Source organism: Cucumis sativus, chromosome 2 (genome assembly GCF_000004075.3).
Source record: "Cucumis sativus cultivar 9930 chromosome 2, Cucumber_9930_V3, whole genome shotgun sequence".
NCBI lineage: Eukaryota > Viridiplantae > Streptophyta > Magnoliopsida > Cucurbitales > Cucurbitaceae > Cucumis > Cucumis sativus.
In genome coordinates this window covers 20,840,689-20,857,071 of record NC_026656.2, presented here as the reverse complement: position 1 = coordinate 20,857,071, position 16,383 = coordinate 20,840,689, and the positions used below count along the sequence as shown (strand labels likewise).

At 28.5% G+C, this 16,383-nt stretch overlaps 2 protein-coding genes across 3 annotated transcripts; both read right to left on the bottom strand.

The window, feature by feature from the left end:
* Positions 1-2,722: 2,722 nt before the first annotated feature.
* Positions 2,723-4,455, bottom strand: LOC101222627 (gibberellin 3-beta-dioxygenase 1-like). Its single transcript, NM_001287476.1, is given in 2 exon segments — positions 2,723-3,290; positions 3,962-4,455. Coding segments are annotated over 2 exon segments (1,062 nt in total).
* A 2,973-nt stretch (positions 4,456-7,428) lies between these two features.
* On the bottom strand, positions 7,429-11,556 carry LOC101211327 (protein TIFY 8). 2 transcript variants are annotated; one of them, XM_004138822.3, is made up of 6 exons: positions 10,905-11,324; positions 10,096-10,286; positions 9,528-10,000; positions 9,328-9,415; positions 7,941-8,178; positions 7,429-7,831 (listed from the first exon to the last, which is right to left on the bottom strand). In XM_004138822.3, exons 1-6 carry the CDS (start codon positions 11,173-11,175, stop codon positions 7,740-7,742), a joined length of 1,353 nt encoding a protein of 450 aa, XP_004138870.1. In that variant the 5' UTR covers positions 11,176-11,324; the 3' UTR covers positions 7,429-7,739. The 2 variants fall into 2 exon arrangements, with proteins under 2 accessions (XP_004138870.1, XP_011649794.1); XM_011651492.2 differs by lacking the exon at positions 7,429-7,831 and having other exon boundaries at positions 7,980-8,178; positions 9,270-9,415; positions 10,905-11,556.
* Between the last annotated feature and the right edge of the window lie 4,827 nt (positions 11,557-16,383).

The following is a 16,383-nucleotide window of genomic DNA, read 5'->3' as shown; positions in this document are numbered from 1 at the left end:
TTGTATAAGATCGCTCTTCACTTGAAGAAGTCGAAAGATTTTGAGAGTTTGCTTTGGTTAATGAAGCTTATTTTGGAGGAAAGTTTATATGTGTGGTTGGTTTGATTTGTTTCTCTTTTCAAAAAACAAAAATAAAATCAATCCAACCTTTAAATCGTCTTTAACCTAATACTAAAATTACTAAAAAAGAAAGAAAAAAAAGTAACTTTTAAGTGATAAAAACCAAGGGTACTTAATTAAAAGTGACATCTTGGTGAGACATTATTTTCATCATTCACAATGCCTTTTTTAGGATATTTGAAAATGATATTTTAAGAAATATGATAAGAATGGGTTGTTTTTGGAAGGTGTAGACATTTTTCACGATTGATAATGCTTTTTTTTAAAGAACAATAATATTGATAATGGCTATTAGGTTTGAATTGTTTTTAGTGTGTCCTAACAATTTTTTTCAAATTATTATTATTTTTTTTTTGAAAATGACAACTAATAGATAAAAGATAAGTACCAATTAAGATACATTCCACCTTTTACAATGGTATTAGTTTCTATATATAAAATTTGTCCTTAAATGGGAACAAAATTTCTATGCATTAATTTTATAAATATAAGATGTGTACATATAAGCCTGTTGATAAAAATAATTTTACATTATTATTTAAATTGTGTGATGATTTAATTCTCAGCCATACTTAGCTTTATTAAAAGATTGACTTGAAATTTTGTTATTTAGTAAACGTTAATTTAAATTTTAAATGAGTCAATCTTATTGTAAAATATCAAAATAAATTAGGTATACAAATACAACTTAAATTGAGAATTAGTTTATATATATATATATATATATATATATATATATATATATAAGTATGTTTTGTTATGAATATATAAAAGATTTGGAAACAGATTGAGTTTCATTTTTATTCTCTCAATTATATTCCTATATACGCTTTTAAAAAATCTTTTCAATTTTTAAAGCACTTTAGATTGTGTTATTATATCTTCAAGTTTCAAGAAATTATGTGAGTCAATTTTTCTTTTAGGGAAATTATGTCAAAAGGTTTAATGTATATGTAATATGGTTTTAGATAATCATAAATATATGAACTCAATCCACAATATTGTTTGATAAAATTAACAATAAATTATTTTGATTTAGGTAAAATAACTAAAGTAGACCTATACTATTTTAATTATAATATAGATATTTTATATCAAATTTACTCTAGGATAATTATTTTAAAATATCTTATATGCTTTAAATTAAATATAAACTTTAATTCCATCAGAAGTATTGGATAAAAGTTGTAAAAATATTCTTAAAAATTTTGTGAGTGAATACGAATTGAATAGATCACATGGAAGAATATGAAATTCTCACACCATCGTTTTTATTAATTCCTCCACATACTTTCAAACTTGATCTAAAATACAAAATACAAACTCTCAAATTAATTACCCTAAAAACAACCCTATAAATTAAATTATATATATCAATGCTTCAAATTAAATAATAGTCAATAAAGGGTTAGGAGTTAAATCCACAATATTTGACCTAAAATACAATATATATATATATATAGAACCTAAACCCACTTTGCCCATCGAATTAATGAGAGAAATTTGAGAGATAAAAAGATAAGAAAGGGTATAAGATATAGTGACAGATTTGTCGTATTTAATTAACTAAACTTTTAGAAAAGACATTGAAAAATACATTTTTTTTTTAAAGAAAGAAACTAATTAAAAAGATTAGAGGCCTAAATAAAAACAAGAGTATAGAAACAAAAGTATAATTTAACTTTATATGTTTATTGTTAATATATTATTGCTTTGGCTAAAGAGAATACAAACAAAAATTTGAGATCAGAAAGAGAGAGATAGAGACAGAAAACTATTACATATGGAGTGGTACCATTATGGTGACAACATTATTAGTCATACTTAATTAATTGTTAGTGTGTGGACAAATTAACCTCTCTAAAATATATCAACAAACCTCTCTAAAATCAAACCATAAACGTAAATAATTTCTATATATGTGTGTTATGTGAAGACCTGTAGATAGATTATCGATAATTATTGTATTATATTTATTGAGCTACGATTATATTATATAAGTACATAAGTGTATTTATAATTTATAAATTTTTTTAATATGTAAGTAGTTAAATAGTAAAAATATTTTTAATAATATTTAATTCAAAATAAGAAATACTATAATACAAATAAGGAACAGATTAACATACATGCAAAGAAAATATATTTTTTAAAACAAAACAATAAAGTCCATACATAACACGATCAAATTCCTAATTATTTTCGTTATTTAATACATTTAATTCTAATTTAGAATAACAACTTAAATCTACAATCTTATTGGGTGGTGAATTAGAAATACATAGTTAATCTATATTATTAATTGATTAAAGTTTATAATCAACTATTTAATTAACCTCTAAATTTCTTGCTTTCATATTTTATTTTTATCAATGTTTTCAAAGGTTAAAACAAGTAAAAAAAAACATGTAAATAATTGTAAAAATATGAAAGAAAAAGATAGACATAATTTTCCACTCTTAGGTTCACATTAAAAAAAGGGTTTGTTTTATTAATTTCAATGTAGCGAACCTTTTACATATGAAATAGAAAAACATATAAACAAATTAAGAATACATATTGTTACGGTATACAAATTCAATATATATCATAATAATGTAGTTCATAATCGGATCATTGAAAGGGCATTTTCGAGATTCTTTGCCTTCAACCGAACATAATCTTTCACCATCACAGACCGGTAACATGGAGATTCTGGTGGATCATACAACGGCGATACACAGAAATCCGGTGGCGGTCCGTAGAAATAAGCCATAGACAATCGACGTCGGGTCGGGTCAACAACGACTCGGTGTAGAACATTTGGGAACCGCCCATTCGAAAGGATGTGAAACAAGTCCCCGACGTTGAGGACCAGTGCACCTGGTACCGGCGCCACCGGTACCCAACCGAACCCATCCCTGAAAACTTGGAGCCCGCAGGTGCGGGTCTGGTGGAGGATGGTTAATAGAAATGTGTCTGTGTGTGGGGCCAAGCCCATGACCCGAGTCGGGTCCGGGCAGCGAGGGTAGCAGTTAAGTTGAAGAGCGGTGCTGCAAGCGGCGGCTTCAGTTGATCCAGCTGAATGGAGCCAGTTTGCACCATCAGAAATTTTAAGGTAATTGAAGATTGAACGTGTGATTTGCTCCGCTAAAGACTTCATTTTCCTTTGATACTCTTCCATTACATCACTACATTTGAAAATTATTCATTATTAACTACTTCATTATAAAATTAAAATATGTGATTTCTTATACGATTATATGTTTAATAATTAATATATTAATAAAAACAATCTTTTTTCCAATGTTATTATGCCTTAATATATTCATTTGAAGGACCAAAGTACAAATTTAGAAGCATAGTTGAAAAAGAATTATAAACTAAAGGTTATATTATCACCTATATATTCCTAAAATCTCAAACCCATATTTAATTAGGTATCTATGTTTAATTTTACGTTCTTCAATTATTACTATCATTTAAAATTGAAAGATTAGAATCTTCAATTATTACTATTTTTATATCTTTTAAATAGTTTTAATAAAAAAATATATATAATAGTAATATAATCCAAAATTATTCCACAAATAATTACTTAAAAGAGCATATATAATATATAATAATGGTTTAAATATTCCATAAAATACAAACTTAGAGCATTCTTAATAAATTTAATTTTTTTTCTTTTGTAACAATTTTCTTATGTGATCACTGCTCGGTTTTGTTTAATTAGTTTATTTATAATATATTAAAAATAGATCTCACCGTGATGAATTAGAATGTATAAATCTAAGTACTTCACAACTAATAAAATAAAAAATTAGTTAATTACGTGTATAATAGTGCATGGAGGAGTTACCAAAACGGTTGGTAGTTAGAAGGCCAAAGTTGTGAGGCATGACCAATGGAAGGCCCCATAATAGTAAACCCTTCATGCCACATATACTTAGAGAAAAATGGCGTTATTCGAGGCAATCCATATCCAGTGACGTCTCCTGGAGCTCGAAGTGCTTTCAGCTTTCGTGTCATAGGAAGATCGAACAGTCTTCTCGTTTCGCCTTCAGCTCTCTCAATTAGACTTACGGGCACGTCGTGATTGATCAATTGGAACACTCCCCACGTCTCGCATGCATTGCCGATTAGCGAAATTGCGTTAGGGTCAGTTAGATCAATCAAAGGGATTGAAACATTTACATTAGTATGGTGATGAGAAGAAGAAGAAGGGGTTTCGAGAGAGGAATTGAACCAATCGTGAGAATCAGGAATCGTTCGTAATGAATCGAAGTCTAAAGGAACAATGTGATGATGGTGAATAAGAGGATGATCTAGATAAGTTTGAGAGAGAGTGGTCATGATAACGATGATGTATGAGATTTGGTTTTGGGGGAAGGAGCAAAGATTAGAGAGCATGTGGAGGGGTATTTAAACAGATTTAGAGTGGTAGAAAGGAGATGAAGATTAGGTTAAAAATGGTGGCAATTTTGGACAAAGTGGTGTCTGTTTATTTGGAAAATTGATATGAGGTTGAAGAAAGGGACAAAACATGTTGTGGCAATCTCAATATGAATGAGTAAAGCCATTCATTTTATGCATTCTTTTGTCCATATTCACAATCCAAGAAAATGACTTTTTTTTTTTTTTAATTCTTTTTCTCATGTATACTCATTTTATTTCAATTTTGGATGGAAAAGATTACCCATGTGGAAAAGGAAGGAAATTTTATTAAAAAAATAAAAAGAAAAAAGAAAAAAGTTTGGATCACTTTTAAATTTGACAAGTTTGTAATAATTCAATATTTTTACAAATTACATAGTCTACATCATACAAGAATTAGAAAATAATAGACATTTAATTTTTTTTATTAAAAACATCTGTTAAAAAGTTGGAAATTACAAAGACTATAGATTGTTTCATAATAATTAAAAAAAATTACAAAATTAAAATTATGAATAAATTGTTTAATTAAGCATTATCCTCACATGACAAAATTAAATGAAGTAATGGGAAATTTAGTGGGAAGTGGAAACCAACTAATGGTTGTAATTCTTAACATTAGTCCTCACAATTATAATAATATATCATATAATGGGTTTATATTGAATCTCCAAGTTACATGGATATGAACAAATTAAAGAAAAGACAAGAGGAGTTAATAACAACACACACCCAATCAATTCAATTACTCAAATATCACCATTACTTTTCATTTATATGTATATATTATATCATATCAAACAAAACACAAACACAAACACATAAATCTAATATTAACAAATACATAAATTCAATTTTATTTTCTTGATTTAAGATTCAAATATTTTATGTATATGGAAAGTCATGTAATTACACCAAATTACAATTATATAAAATGAACAGCAAAATAATCTTAAAAGATTAGAGATGCAATTTTGTTGGTAGCCATTGAAAGTTGACTCCTACATTTAAAGTTTTTTTTGTCTCTTAGGCTTTGGAAATGAGTCCAAAAATAGTTCCACAACAAATTAAGAATATATATCTTTCTTTTTTTTTCTTCTTTCTTCTCTTTTAAGAATTTAAATCTTCAGGCCAATCATATGAGAGACTAATGGGACATATGCCATTAAGAAAATGTCAATGAATCCCATTATTACCATATCTATTATTATTATTATTTTGTCTATTTTTAAAATGGAGAATATACTACTCCAACTATCAACAGTGCTACTTTATATCATCAGTGGCAGATCCAGAAAGAACACCAACCACGGTAACAAACGCAAAATTTAGTAATAATAAAGCATTATTTAATATATATATTTTGTAATCTAACATTTTAAAATTAATATTAAAATATAAAAATTGAGAAGGTTCCGTAAAATCTTTATTTTTGGAATTTTTTGTTTTGATAAATTTTCCATTTCTGAAACATGTGGGAGGAGAATTTTTTTTTAAAACAATATGTGTATCATAATCATTGTTAAATATAAACCCCACTACTTAATTAGATAGAGATATGTGCCTTTCAAAAGAAAAAAAAAATTAGATAGATTTGTAAAATGTTGTAAATAAAAAGGTTACTCCCACTTAGAACTTTTATTGTCTTGTAGTGAAGAAAAGGACAAGATTCAAACACTTTTTTTTTTCTCTATTATGATGCCATTTATTTATTACTACTAAAAGAAATTGTTATTTTGGCAATTCAAGTGTAGTCCATAGTCACGATGAATCCAACGTGACATAACTTAATTAGTTTAGTTCACAACGTATCGTTTTGGTTACAATATTAAATTTTCTATTTTTTATCTTTTATAATTGTAAGGTGGGATATTGAATTTCTTACGTTGAAATTAAGAAATTGAGTGTAGGAGTTTATGTTAATTGAATGATTATATTAGATTAAATCAAAAGTTAAAATAACTTCAATTCAGCTTAAGATTTGTATTTATAAATACATGATTTCGTTGTGATTATTAAAAGTAATCATGATTACTAAATTAATATGTATATGTTTTCTAGATAATATTACTTAGATTCAAATTTCTTCTACTGAATGCAAGTTGGGCTGAAGGACTGTATGGCAGTTGCGGTAGCCTGATCGTGAAAAGCTAATAGAAAAATGGGCTGAAGCCCATTTCTAGAATGGCTCAATAACTTCAAGCCCATAGTTCATCGTGGCTGTCCACGTGATCAAAATTTGACCATTGACTATTGAAAAAAAAAATCCTTTTTTTTTTTTTTTTTGTAAATTATATTTACTATACTTATGTTAAAATTCTATAATTTTGTATTCACTTTTTTCATGATATCCAATATGAATAAATTTAATGAAAATAATTCAAATTTATTGGTGTTTATTTTAAAGGAAGAAACTAATATAAACATAGAAAAAAAAACTTATTATTTCCAATTTTGTTATGTATTTACATAGAAAAGTATTCATAAAGTTCTGAATCGTGAATGTTAATAGAAAAAAAGAAAAAAGAGATGGCTATATCTCTTGATGATTCTATGATTTTACTACTATCAATGTGAAACTTCATCCCTATTTCTTATTATTAGATTGCAAGCATAAAAAAATGCAATATTTCATTTCATTACCTGTGTACTTTAATGTAGTTGCTAGACCTATCATGAATTTGCATATACTTTTTGAGGTTTTAGTACAAGTGAAGAACAAGAATATGAATATGAATATGTTTACTTTGACAATTCATTCGCATTTAATAAGCCGAGATTTATTCGGAATTAATTTATGTAGTGTTTGGGACTAAAAAGTGTTTGAATGTTAAGATAAGCAACCCACATATCAAACAAACATAAACTTAGAATTACTATCCACAAGTTGTGTAATTTCAAGTAGTTATTAGGAAATAAGGACAACTTTTCCAATGGCAAAGTTCCATAAAAAGAAAAGGGGATTCATTTCCATTGCTCATCAAGCTTAAACCATTCATTTAATCTGGAATCTGATCCATAAAATCTCATATCTCCACATCCCATTAACAAGAAAATTACCCCCCTCTTCCCCCCAAGAAAAAGAAGGTAAGAAAATACAATAAAAATCGAAGTTAAATAGTACCGGAGTACGAGTGGCACGTCGAGAATTCCTTAAAACATCTGCCTTCATGGATTTAGAAACATTTGTCTGAGTTGGAGAACTAATATTGCACCTCTCTCTTCTTCTCCATGGAATCAGTGGCTTGAACTTGGTCTCTACCGCCCTTACCACCACTGCTGCCATGAGGTGCTCCTGTTTGTATTGCCAGAAGAACAAAATATGTCATACGATTATTTGATTTCCTGAGATAAGTTGGTTTCTATTTCGTGTCTGATGCAGTGCCATAAGAACAAGCACCTACCTGGTGATGTTGTCGAGATTCTCTCAACAGAGCCAGCTAATGGAACGGAACTCCCAGCAACACACAGCTTTCCACGAGCTTCTTTGGCGAACGCTGGGGTGCTGTTACTTGTCATACCAATATCGAGTTCTCCACTTGGTTCTTGGTTTTCATTGATTGGCCTAGCATTTGACTTTGCTCCATAATTAGTTGACCACGATCCACCGTTCGATCCAGCTAAGGCCATTATAACATCTGCCTGAAATGCAATGAACAGTTTGTAATATAGTTTCTTTCCGGTGATTTTCTAGAAAGAAGTATTGCATTGACAAACTAATACGACATTCATCTATAAACTTATGCTTAGTAGCAGATGTAAATAGAAGCAAAAGAAATATGGATTTCTCAAATTAAACAAATGATATGGTTCCTAACGGCAAAGATTCCATTATTAACATCCAGTTCGAATCAGAATATTCCTTGAAGAAACCATAGTCAGGACAACAACCGAGTGAATTTCAAACTCTTGCTACAAACCCATAGATTCAAACTATCTGTTCATTTGTCAAGAATCAGGCAAGTAAAATAAAAAGAGGAAAGATATGTGCATGGAAGTAATATCCAATATCATAATTTCAATCGACATTCTCTTTTCATTCTTATATGTGAAAACACTCTATTCTTTGGACATTGGTTAGGGTAGAGATAGATCAATGGTAATATATATCAGTGTAGACAATTATCTCTGTTGGTACAAGGTAAGCAAAGCTACAAGAATATATGCCTAAAAATGGACAGTACTAAAACATTGTATGATAGGTGGAGAATTATCGTCCTTATGGCACATTTTTTTTAGAGAAGAAATGTTGAAAAACAGTATCTTGTACCAAAGGATTAAAGTTTTGTGTTTGAATCATTCAGGGATGACCACGGATCCTACCACTGAAAGTATTGCAGATCAATGATATTGCTTGTAATAAGGCTACAAAGATCAAAATCTTGAAAAGTGCAGTGATCCTAGGATTTCGTGGCATGCCATTACTAATGAGTCGTGTGACAGATTATGGGTGCCAGGGTAATACAAACATTAAAACTTACAAGCACTTTCAGGGAAAGCCATCTCAAGAATGGTCGACCTTTCCCTACTATGTTACAACAACCATAGAGAAGCTTACAGCTAACACAATTTGGTAATATGAAAAATCAGATATCAGCAATTTGGCATTCTAAATGACTCTGCTAGATTTCATTATGACTATGAAGCTGCTAGGCTTCCAAGTTTTGTGACATGTGTTGTATGCTAATGTCAACTTTAGCTATAATAATCAAATACTTGCCACCAACACTCACTTGGATAATAAGAGAAGGACAAACATGTGCTCAAAACCATGTAATTTAGAACATGAACCTTGTTTGGATGAACGTCATCAAAGACATGTGCTTGGCCACCGTAAAATATTGTCATCTGCCGATTAGCAGATGCAAGACCACGTCGACTGTCATAACAAGTCAACAAGATGAGTAGCCAAAAGAATTGCATTTTTCCTGAAGTTAGCTCATTGCAAAAGTGACAAATAAACTAAATTTAGTTACCAACACAGGCTTTACCTTGAAGGAATACCGGCTTCATGCTCCACGACATTAGTCCCAGACTTTTGCAAGCTGCAGCTTCCCAGTAGGATAGATGAATTTCGTTCAGAGGTTCCACCACCGGGATTGCTCGAACTTAAGATTCCAGGACCTTTGATTCCAGTTCGAGATCCCTCATCTGCAGCTGACTGAAATATATTTGGGGGAATCATATTGGCATCTCTGAACTTTTTTGTAGCTAACTCTAACCGAGAAAGAAAAGGCTCCAATTTTCCCCGAGGAGAGGCCTGTACTACCGGAGCAGGACCAATGTTCATAACTGTGGATCTTTCCCACTTGGTAACATCAGCATCAAGTCTACTGCCACTTCCAATATGAGATTGAAGGATAAGTGATGCAGGGTTCGGTCTCATTGGATGCTGCATCCCAGGCGTCACTTCATCATCATTGGATCTTCGGTTTCGCTCCCCGCCTGCTCCATTTTGTAATGTCTGGGTTAAAACACAACAATATCACTAAATAGGGGGTGCAGCAGGTAAAGTAGTTTTTCTTTCAGCAACTACAAAAAGGCAATATCAATTGAAACCTTCATTAGATGCAAGCTATTATGATGCGACTCAGAAGGCATGTGTGGAACTCCATCCCGATACGATCCCATAAAAGAATCCGATATGCTTCTCTTACTTCCTATAATCCTACTATGAATCTCCGTCGTAGACATATTACCCCTCGGACCATAAAATGGAACACCTTCAAGATGACTCCCTACCTGTCGGTCTACTCATACCAATGAGAAAGAGGATCAAACTTTGCATTCATACATCAATTTCCAAGTCAGTAAACAAACTCAGTCAAAACAGATTTTGAATTGCCAGAAAAGTCCATGTCAATCCATCTCAAAACTCAATGTCAATGCCCATTTTTTGGGTTATGTTCACAATAGTTTTTTCACTCAAAGTCAAAACATTCAGACATGTAAGAGAAAACGCATAAAGAAAGAACACAAAAATGATCAAAGCTACAAAACTCCATAACTAGCCTCCATGAAACGAGAACAGAAAACACAACAAATCATTCACCAGCTCAGAAGAAGAATGGAAATAGTATAAATTAACACAAGAAAATGGCAGAAAATAGGGTAATTACTGATAACAAATAAACAAAACCAAAATCAAAATGAGATAATAACATAGCAAATAACCACACTCTGCCTCACCATATTATGATCAAACCACTAATCATTTCCAAAAGAAATCCCAAAAGACCCAATAATTTCTTCCTTTTCTTTAAAGTAAAAGGAAGCCAAAACCCCAACGTAACACCTTAAAACTTAAAACACACATACAATCTTTCAAAATGAAGCATAAGCAACAAATCATCAAATAAGAAAGAGACCAGAAGCAAGATCTGAGGTAGTAGAGATAGGGCCACGACCACCGCTTGAAGAAGGACCACGGGAGGCGGAGGCAGCCGGCGAGGGCTCCGCAGCCGCCGCCGCCGTCCGGGGAGCAAAAACCAAAGGAGTATTATCAGGGTTTTTCATGCCTAAAAAATCATGAAAAATTGGATTGGCAGGTAATTGTGGATGTGGGTCAGTAGAATTTTTACAAACATAGTCTTTGTTGGAGTTGCTGTTGACATTGGTTAGCATACTGTGCTGAGCCATTTATCAGTAGTACAGCCACTCCATTAAAACTGCCCCCATCATACAAAACAGAGAGAGATGAAGAAGGAACAGTAGAGGAAGAAAGCAAAAACCCAAAAAAAAAAAAAAGAAAGAAAAGAAAAGAAAAGAAAACAACAACAAGGGGGCAACAAAAGAAAAAGAAAAGGAAAAATTAAAGATTTGTGAAAAGAAAAACAATTATAAAGGGGGGAAAAGGAAGAGGGAGAAAAACAAAGAAAAAAGAAATTATAGTCGTAGAGAGAATCAAGCTCCTTTTTTGGAGAGAGAAATGAGGGTAATAAAAAGCAAAAGTTGGCATGTGTTCTGTGCAAATTTTAATGGAGCTTTTCTTTCTCTATCTTTCTTCCTTCTTTGTTGGTCCTCTCATTCTCTCTCTTAGTGGAGTTCCAAAGTTTGGATTTTTATTTTATATTTCTTTTTGGGGTTCTTCAGTATTAAGGAATACGAGGAGGATGTCAGCAATTATATGATTTTTTTTATTTTTATCAATCTAACTCTCTCTCTAAAATTATATATGTGTGTGAACTAAAATATTATTCCAAAATGGTAAATTCAAGTTTTCCCCTACATTGTTTTTTAAATTTGGTATTAGTAATATTACATATAGATGTCAGTCAGTTAAACTCTAGTTTACTATAATTTAGTTAAGTCATATATTTAGAAAATAGTTTTTTGGTTTAAAACTACATTTATTGTAAAAAAATATTATAGTGTGATTTTGAATCATGAAAGGGATATTTTTTTTATTATGAAAATTGTAAATTATTGTAAATTATAAATTCACTTTTCATGTGATTTTTCATGATATAGAATAAATTTATGAAAATGTGAAAATATATTGACTAAATTATTACATTTTTTAAGTATAAGGACTAAATTGTTACTTTTCATAAACGCTCTTAGACAAAAAGTAATTTTCAATTAGTTATATAATTTTCTTTGTTTAATTTATAACTATTTTCAAATATAGTAAAATAAACCAAAATATACATTATTAACGTACTACCTAAGTAATATATAGAAAAGACTTACATTTTCACATCAGACACATGTGGTGAGAATCTAATCATATTTTGTGACTAAAACCCATGCGAATAGTAGAGTTAAACATAGCTAAGTGGATCAATACAGTGTGACAAATTCAATCTTCATCGTCCACTCATCAACAAATAGATTATTTGTTACGAGAGACAAAGAAACTTAAGAAACATATATTTTTTTTCGTAGATCTTCTCACGACTTTTAAGAAAAAGACATGCAATCAATTAATATCTGGTGGAGTCCATTTTAATATTTGATTTGATAAATTAAAGATGGATTAGAAAATCTAAATTGAAAACTTTTAATGTTATGGACTTTAGAAAAGTTGCATTCAAACATTATGGATTAAACTATCATGTATTTAGCCTTAATTCCCTTTGTATTTTGTTTAAACCTCTTTTGTCCATTTTGGAAGAGATAAAATAAAATTTTCTTTAAAAAAAAAAAGGTGATGTGGCAAAGTTGTACTTAAAATAATTTATTCATTTATTATTATTATTATTATTGCCTTGTCACATGATATGATGTGGCCAATATTAAAATATATTTTAGACAAAAGCTTAGATCCATCTTATATCATGATCAAACGATCTTAAACACATCTGTTTCATCAAATTATACTTGAAAATATTTTTCATCAAAATATGTTTGAAGGAGCTTGTTAAAAAAAAAATCCTAATCAATATGAACATAATTGAACGAATAAAACATTAGTAATTTAATAGGTCGAATAAATATCGTGTTTCTCTACATTTGTTAGCTATATTTAAAATTTATAGCATGTTTCTCTACATGCTTAGACTATTAACTTTTAAATTTTATATTTAATAGGTCTCTAATATTTTTAAATATTTAAAAATAACAAAAATAATTTAACTATTGAATTTAATTTTGAAATTTGCATTAAATAATTTAATCTCTAAATTTTGAACACCTATCTAATTTAGGTATTCATTTGTAATAAATTTGAAGTTTTTTTTCTTTTAAAGGTCAAATATGATTGATTAGACATGAAATTTTAAATTCAAACACTTTAGACTTGAACTTGAAAACTTATTAAATACAAACTTAATAATTTGTAGACCTATTAATTTCTTTAAAGGTTGAATGTGAATGACATATTAGATATAAGTCAAAACTTAGATACAATTATTAAACTCTCTAAAGAAAAATTCTGTGAGAATAATTTTTTATGACCATGAAGAATCTATAAGTAAAGACAAAATAAAAATAAATCCACCTGCAAAAAGAGGAGAAAAAAAAGTAATAGTTAATGTGTATGAACTTAACAAAAATTCAATAATTTATATCGATATTAGTCTAACGAGTCTAACTCGTTTCACACAAAACTTATATTATCAATTTCGAAGTTAGAAGTTCGATTCTCGTATGTAAATCTAATGTTTTCTTCAAAATTACATTAAACATTCCTAATAAAATTAGGATAATTTGCTACTCACTGGTTGAGTTGAATAAAAGAACCAAATAACTATGGGAATATTTATGGATTTAAATTAAATAAATAAATAAAAATTTTGGATGGGTAAGCCTTTTCATTGTCACACCCATTATATTATATGATAAATAATATTCAATTCAACTATATGATATATACAAGAGATTGAGAAATTAAATAAAAATGAAAGTGGATTGAGTCCATTATTATTGGAGGAGGGTGTGACAAATGTTCCAAAGATTAACCTTATATTATAAAAAAAAAAGAACACTATTATTATTATTATTTAAAAAAAAAGATGCAAAGTGAAAAAGCACTTTAGTTCCATCACATTATTATAAAACTAAGGTTGGTGGCATTATTTGTTGTGCATCATCATCATAAGATTGAAAGCCACATTTGGAGTTATTTGCCACGTTCATGAATCAAATTATTCATTATTTTCTTCTACATGGAGAATGATTGGTAGATGTGAAACTTTAGATTTTATTTTCATTTTAAAAAAATTCAAAAAGTACATTTTTCTTTTTAATAATCAATACATGTGGTAATTGTTCTTTATTAAATTTATATGATTTAAAATGTTATTGAGTTGATTTTGGTTTTATTTTGATCTTTCATACTTAAAAATTCCAACCGAAATTCTTAAACTATCAAAACATTCACGAGTAACTATTTTTTAAGAGAATTATTGTAAGTTAAAATAAGCTTAATTCAATAATAATTAACATGATCTTTTATTTTAGAAGTGGAAAGTTCATCATCATTCTTATAACTGTTACACTAAAAACCTATGAGATGATTGAATATTATATTTTACCACATTTTGAGAAAAAAGGTGTGTCAACTATCATCGAGCTAAGATTGTTTTAATATTTGTTTGTAATTTTTTAATATAGATTTTTATATAACCATAAATTTATATTTGTAGTTTAAATAACTTAGTTAATGAGAGGAATAGATCATGCTATAAATTGTGATTAAAAAAAAGATAGATCCAAAAAAAATAACAAAAGACCGAAATTAGTAATTATTTAAATACGTAGTCCAAAATAAATATTTTGTATATATACTAAAACAAACTAAAATTGAAATAACGTGCAATGTGGCTTTTAAAACCACAATAGTTATTACCGTATAATCTTTCATTCTCTCGATATGTTTATTATTATTATAAAAATTATTTTAATGAGAAAATTCGTTAAAATATTTATAAATATAGCAAAATTTCACCATTTATACGTGATAGATCACAGTAGGTCATCAACAATATTTTGATTCATTTATTTAGCTCATTTGAGATTTTATTGCTATACTTTGTAAATAGCTTCAATTTCTTTATTATATATAAAAATAAATGATCTACAAATCATTCTTATAATTATTATTTTAATACAGCTTTGATTCTAAGCAATGCCTTCAAAATATTCATATGAACTTTATGATTATATTTTGTTTATAATTACTTATCACAAACATCTTATATATATATATATATATATATATATATATATATATTTAATCTGATTAGGAAAAAGAACAATTCTCTAACAGTAAATAAAATAGTTTGTAATGGCACTAATTAATTATTTCATGAAAAACTATACATGTTTCAAGAAAATAGTCAATGATTACTAGAAAATAGAAAGTGAAAATCTTGCCAAACACTATAAATAGCTATATGTAAATTTATTAATTATTATTGATACAGAAAGAAAAGAAAAAAAACTTTAGTAGTTATTAATGAGAAGTGATTATTGCATTTAATTAATTTATGTGTGTAGTTTAAGGGTCAACTATTCATATATTAATTACGAGTTATGAACTAATTATGAGACTTGAGTAATTGATTATATTTAAAACCCTACATTAACTTTCATTTATTATTCCCCCCATCATTTTCCAAATGAAGATTGCAGTTTAATTTATTTCTTAGGGTTATTTCTTATCATACAAATAATTAAACACAGATGTAATTAACCAACAAAATTATATTAGAATAAATTTTGTTGCATGAAAATCTAAGGGCTAGTGTGAAGTCTACCATTTCAAATCATTAGCATTCACATTTAATTAATGTACTTTAGTCTTTGGCACAAATTACATAACATTGATATAAATTAAGAACTATTGGGAAATTTATTCTTTAAAACAAAAATTTAAAAGTATGGTGACACATGATCAGTACTACGAACATTATGTAGGACCCTTTAATAATCCTCACTTTAAAAAAATCATACACAAAATCTTTTTATCTAAACTCTAATAAGTTCTTAAATAGATATTTCTTAATTATGTAGATGTAATATAATATTTAATAGATTTTTTTCAGGAGCATTTGAGTTTTTCATTGAAATTATGAATTTTGACAAAATTATTTGATGGTTAATATTAGTATTGGTCAAATTAATAAAACTATTTTTATTTTAATTTTTGAAAAATCTGGAAATGTTGAAAAAGGGTTAGATAAAATGGAATGATTTTAATTTAAGTAAATTTTTAAAAAATAAATATCAAACGTGTTTTATACTATTGAGAAGTTACATGATTTTCAAAGTAAAATCAATTTTTTGGCTTAAAAAACAAAACACTTTGTGAAAACATGTGAAGAAAACAGAAAAAGCAAAAGGAAGTCTATTTATCAAAGTGAAAGGACAATTTTTCTTTTAATATTTTTTTCCAAAACATAA

Bases quoted from the DNA above. Each gene is read 5' to 3' on its own strand.
- LOC101211327 (XM_004138822.3), bottom strand. From the start codon at position 11,175: ATGGCTCAGCACAGTATGCTAACCAATGTCAACAGCAACTCCAACAAA. The intron at 10,001-10,095 runs GTTTCAATTGAT...GTTTTAACCCAG, and splicing joins ATAGCTTGCATCTAATGAAG to ACATTACAAAATGGAGCAGG. The intron at 8,179-9,327 runs GTTCATGTTCTA...ATTGCATTTCAG, and splicing joins ATGACGTTCATCCAAACAAG to GCAGATGTTATAATGGCCTT.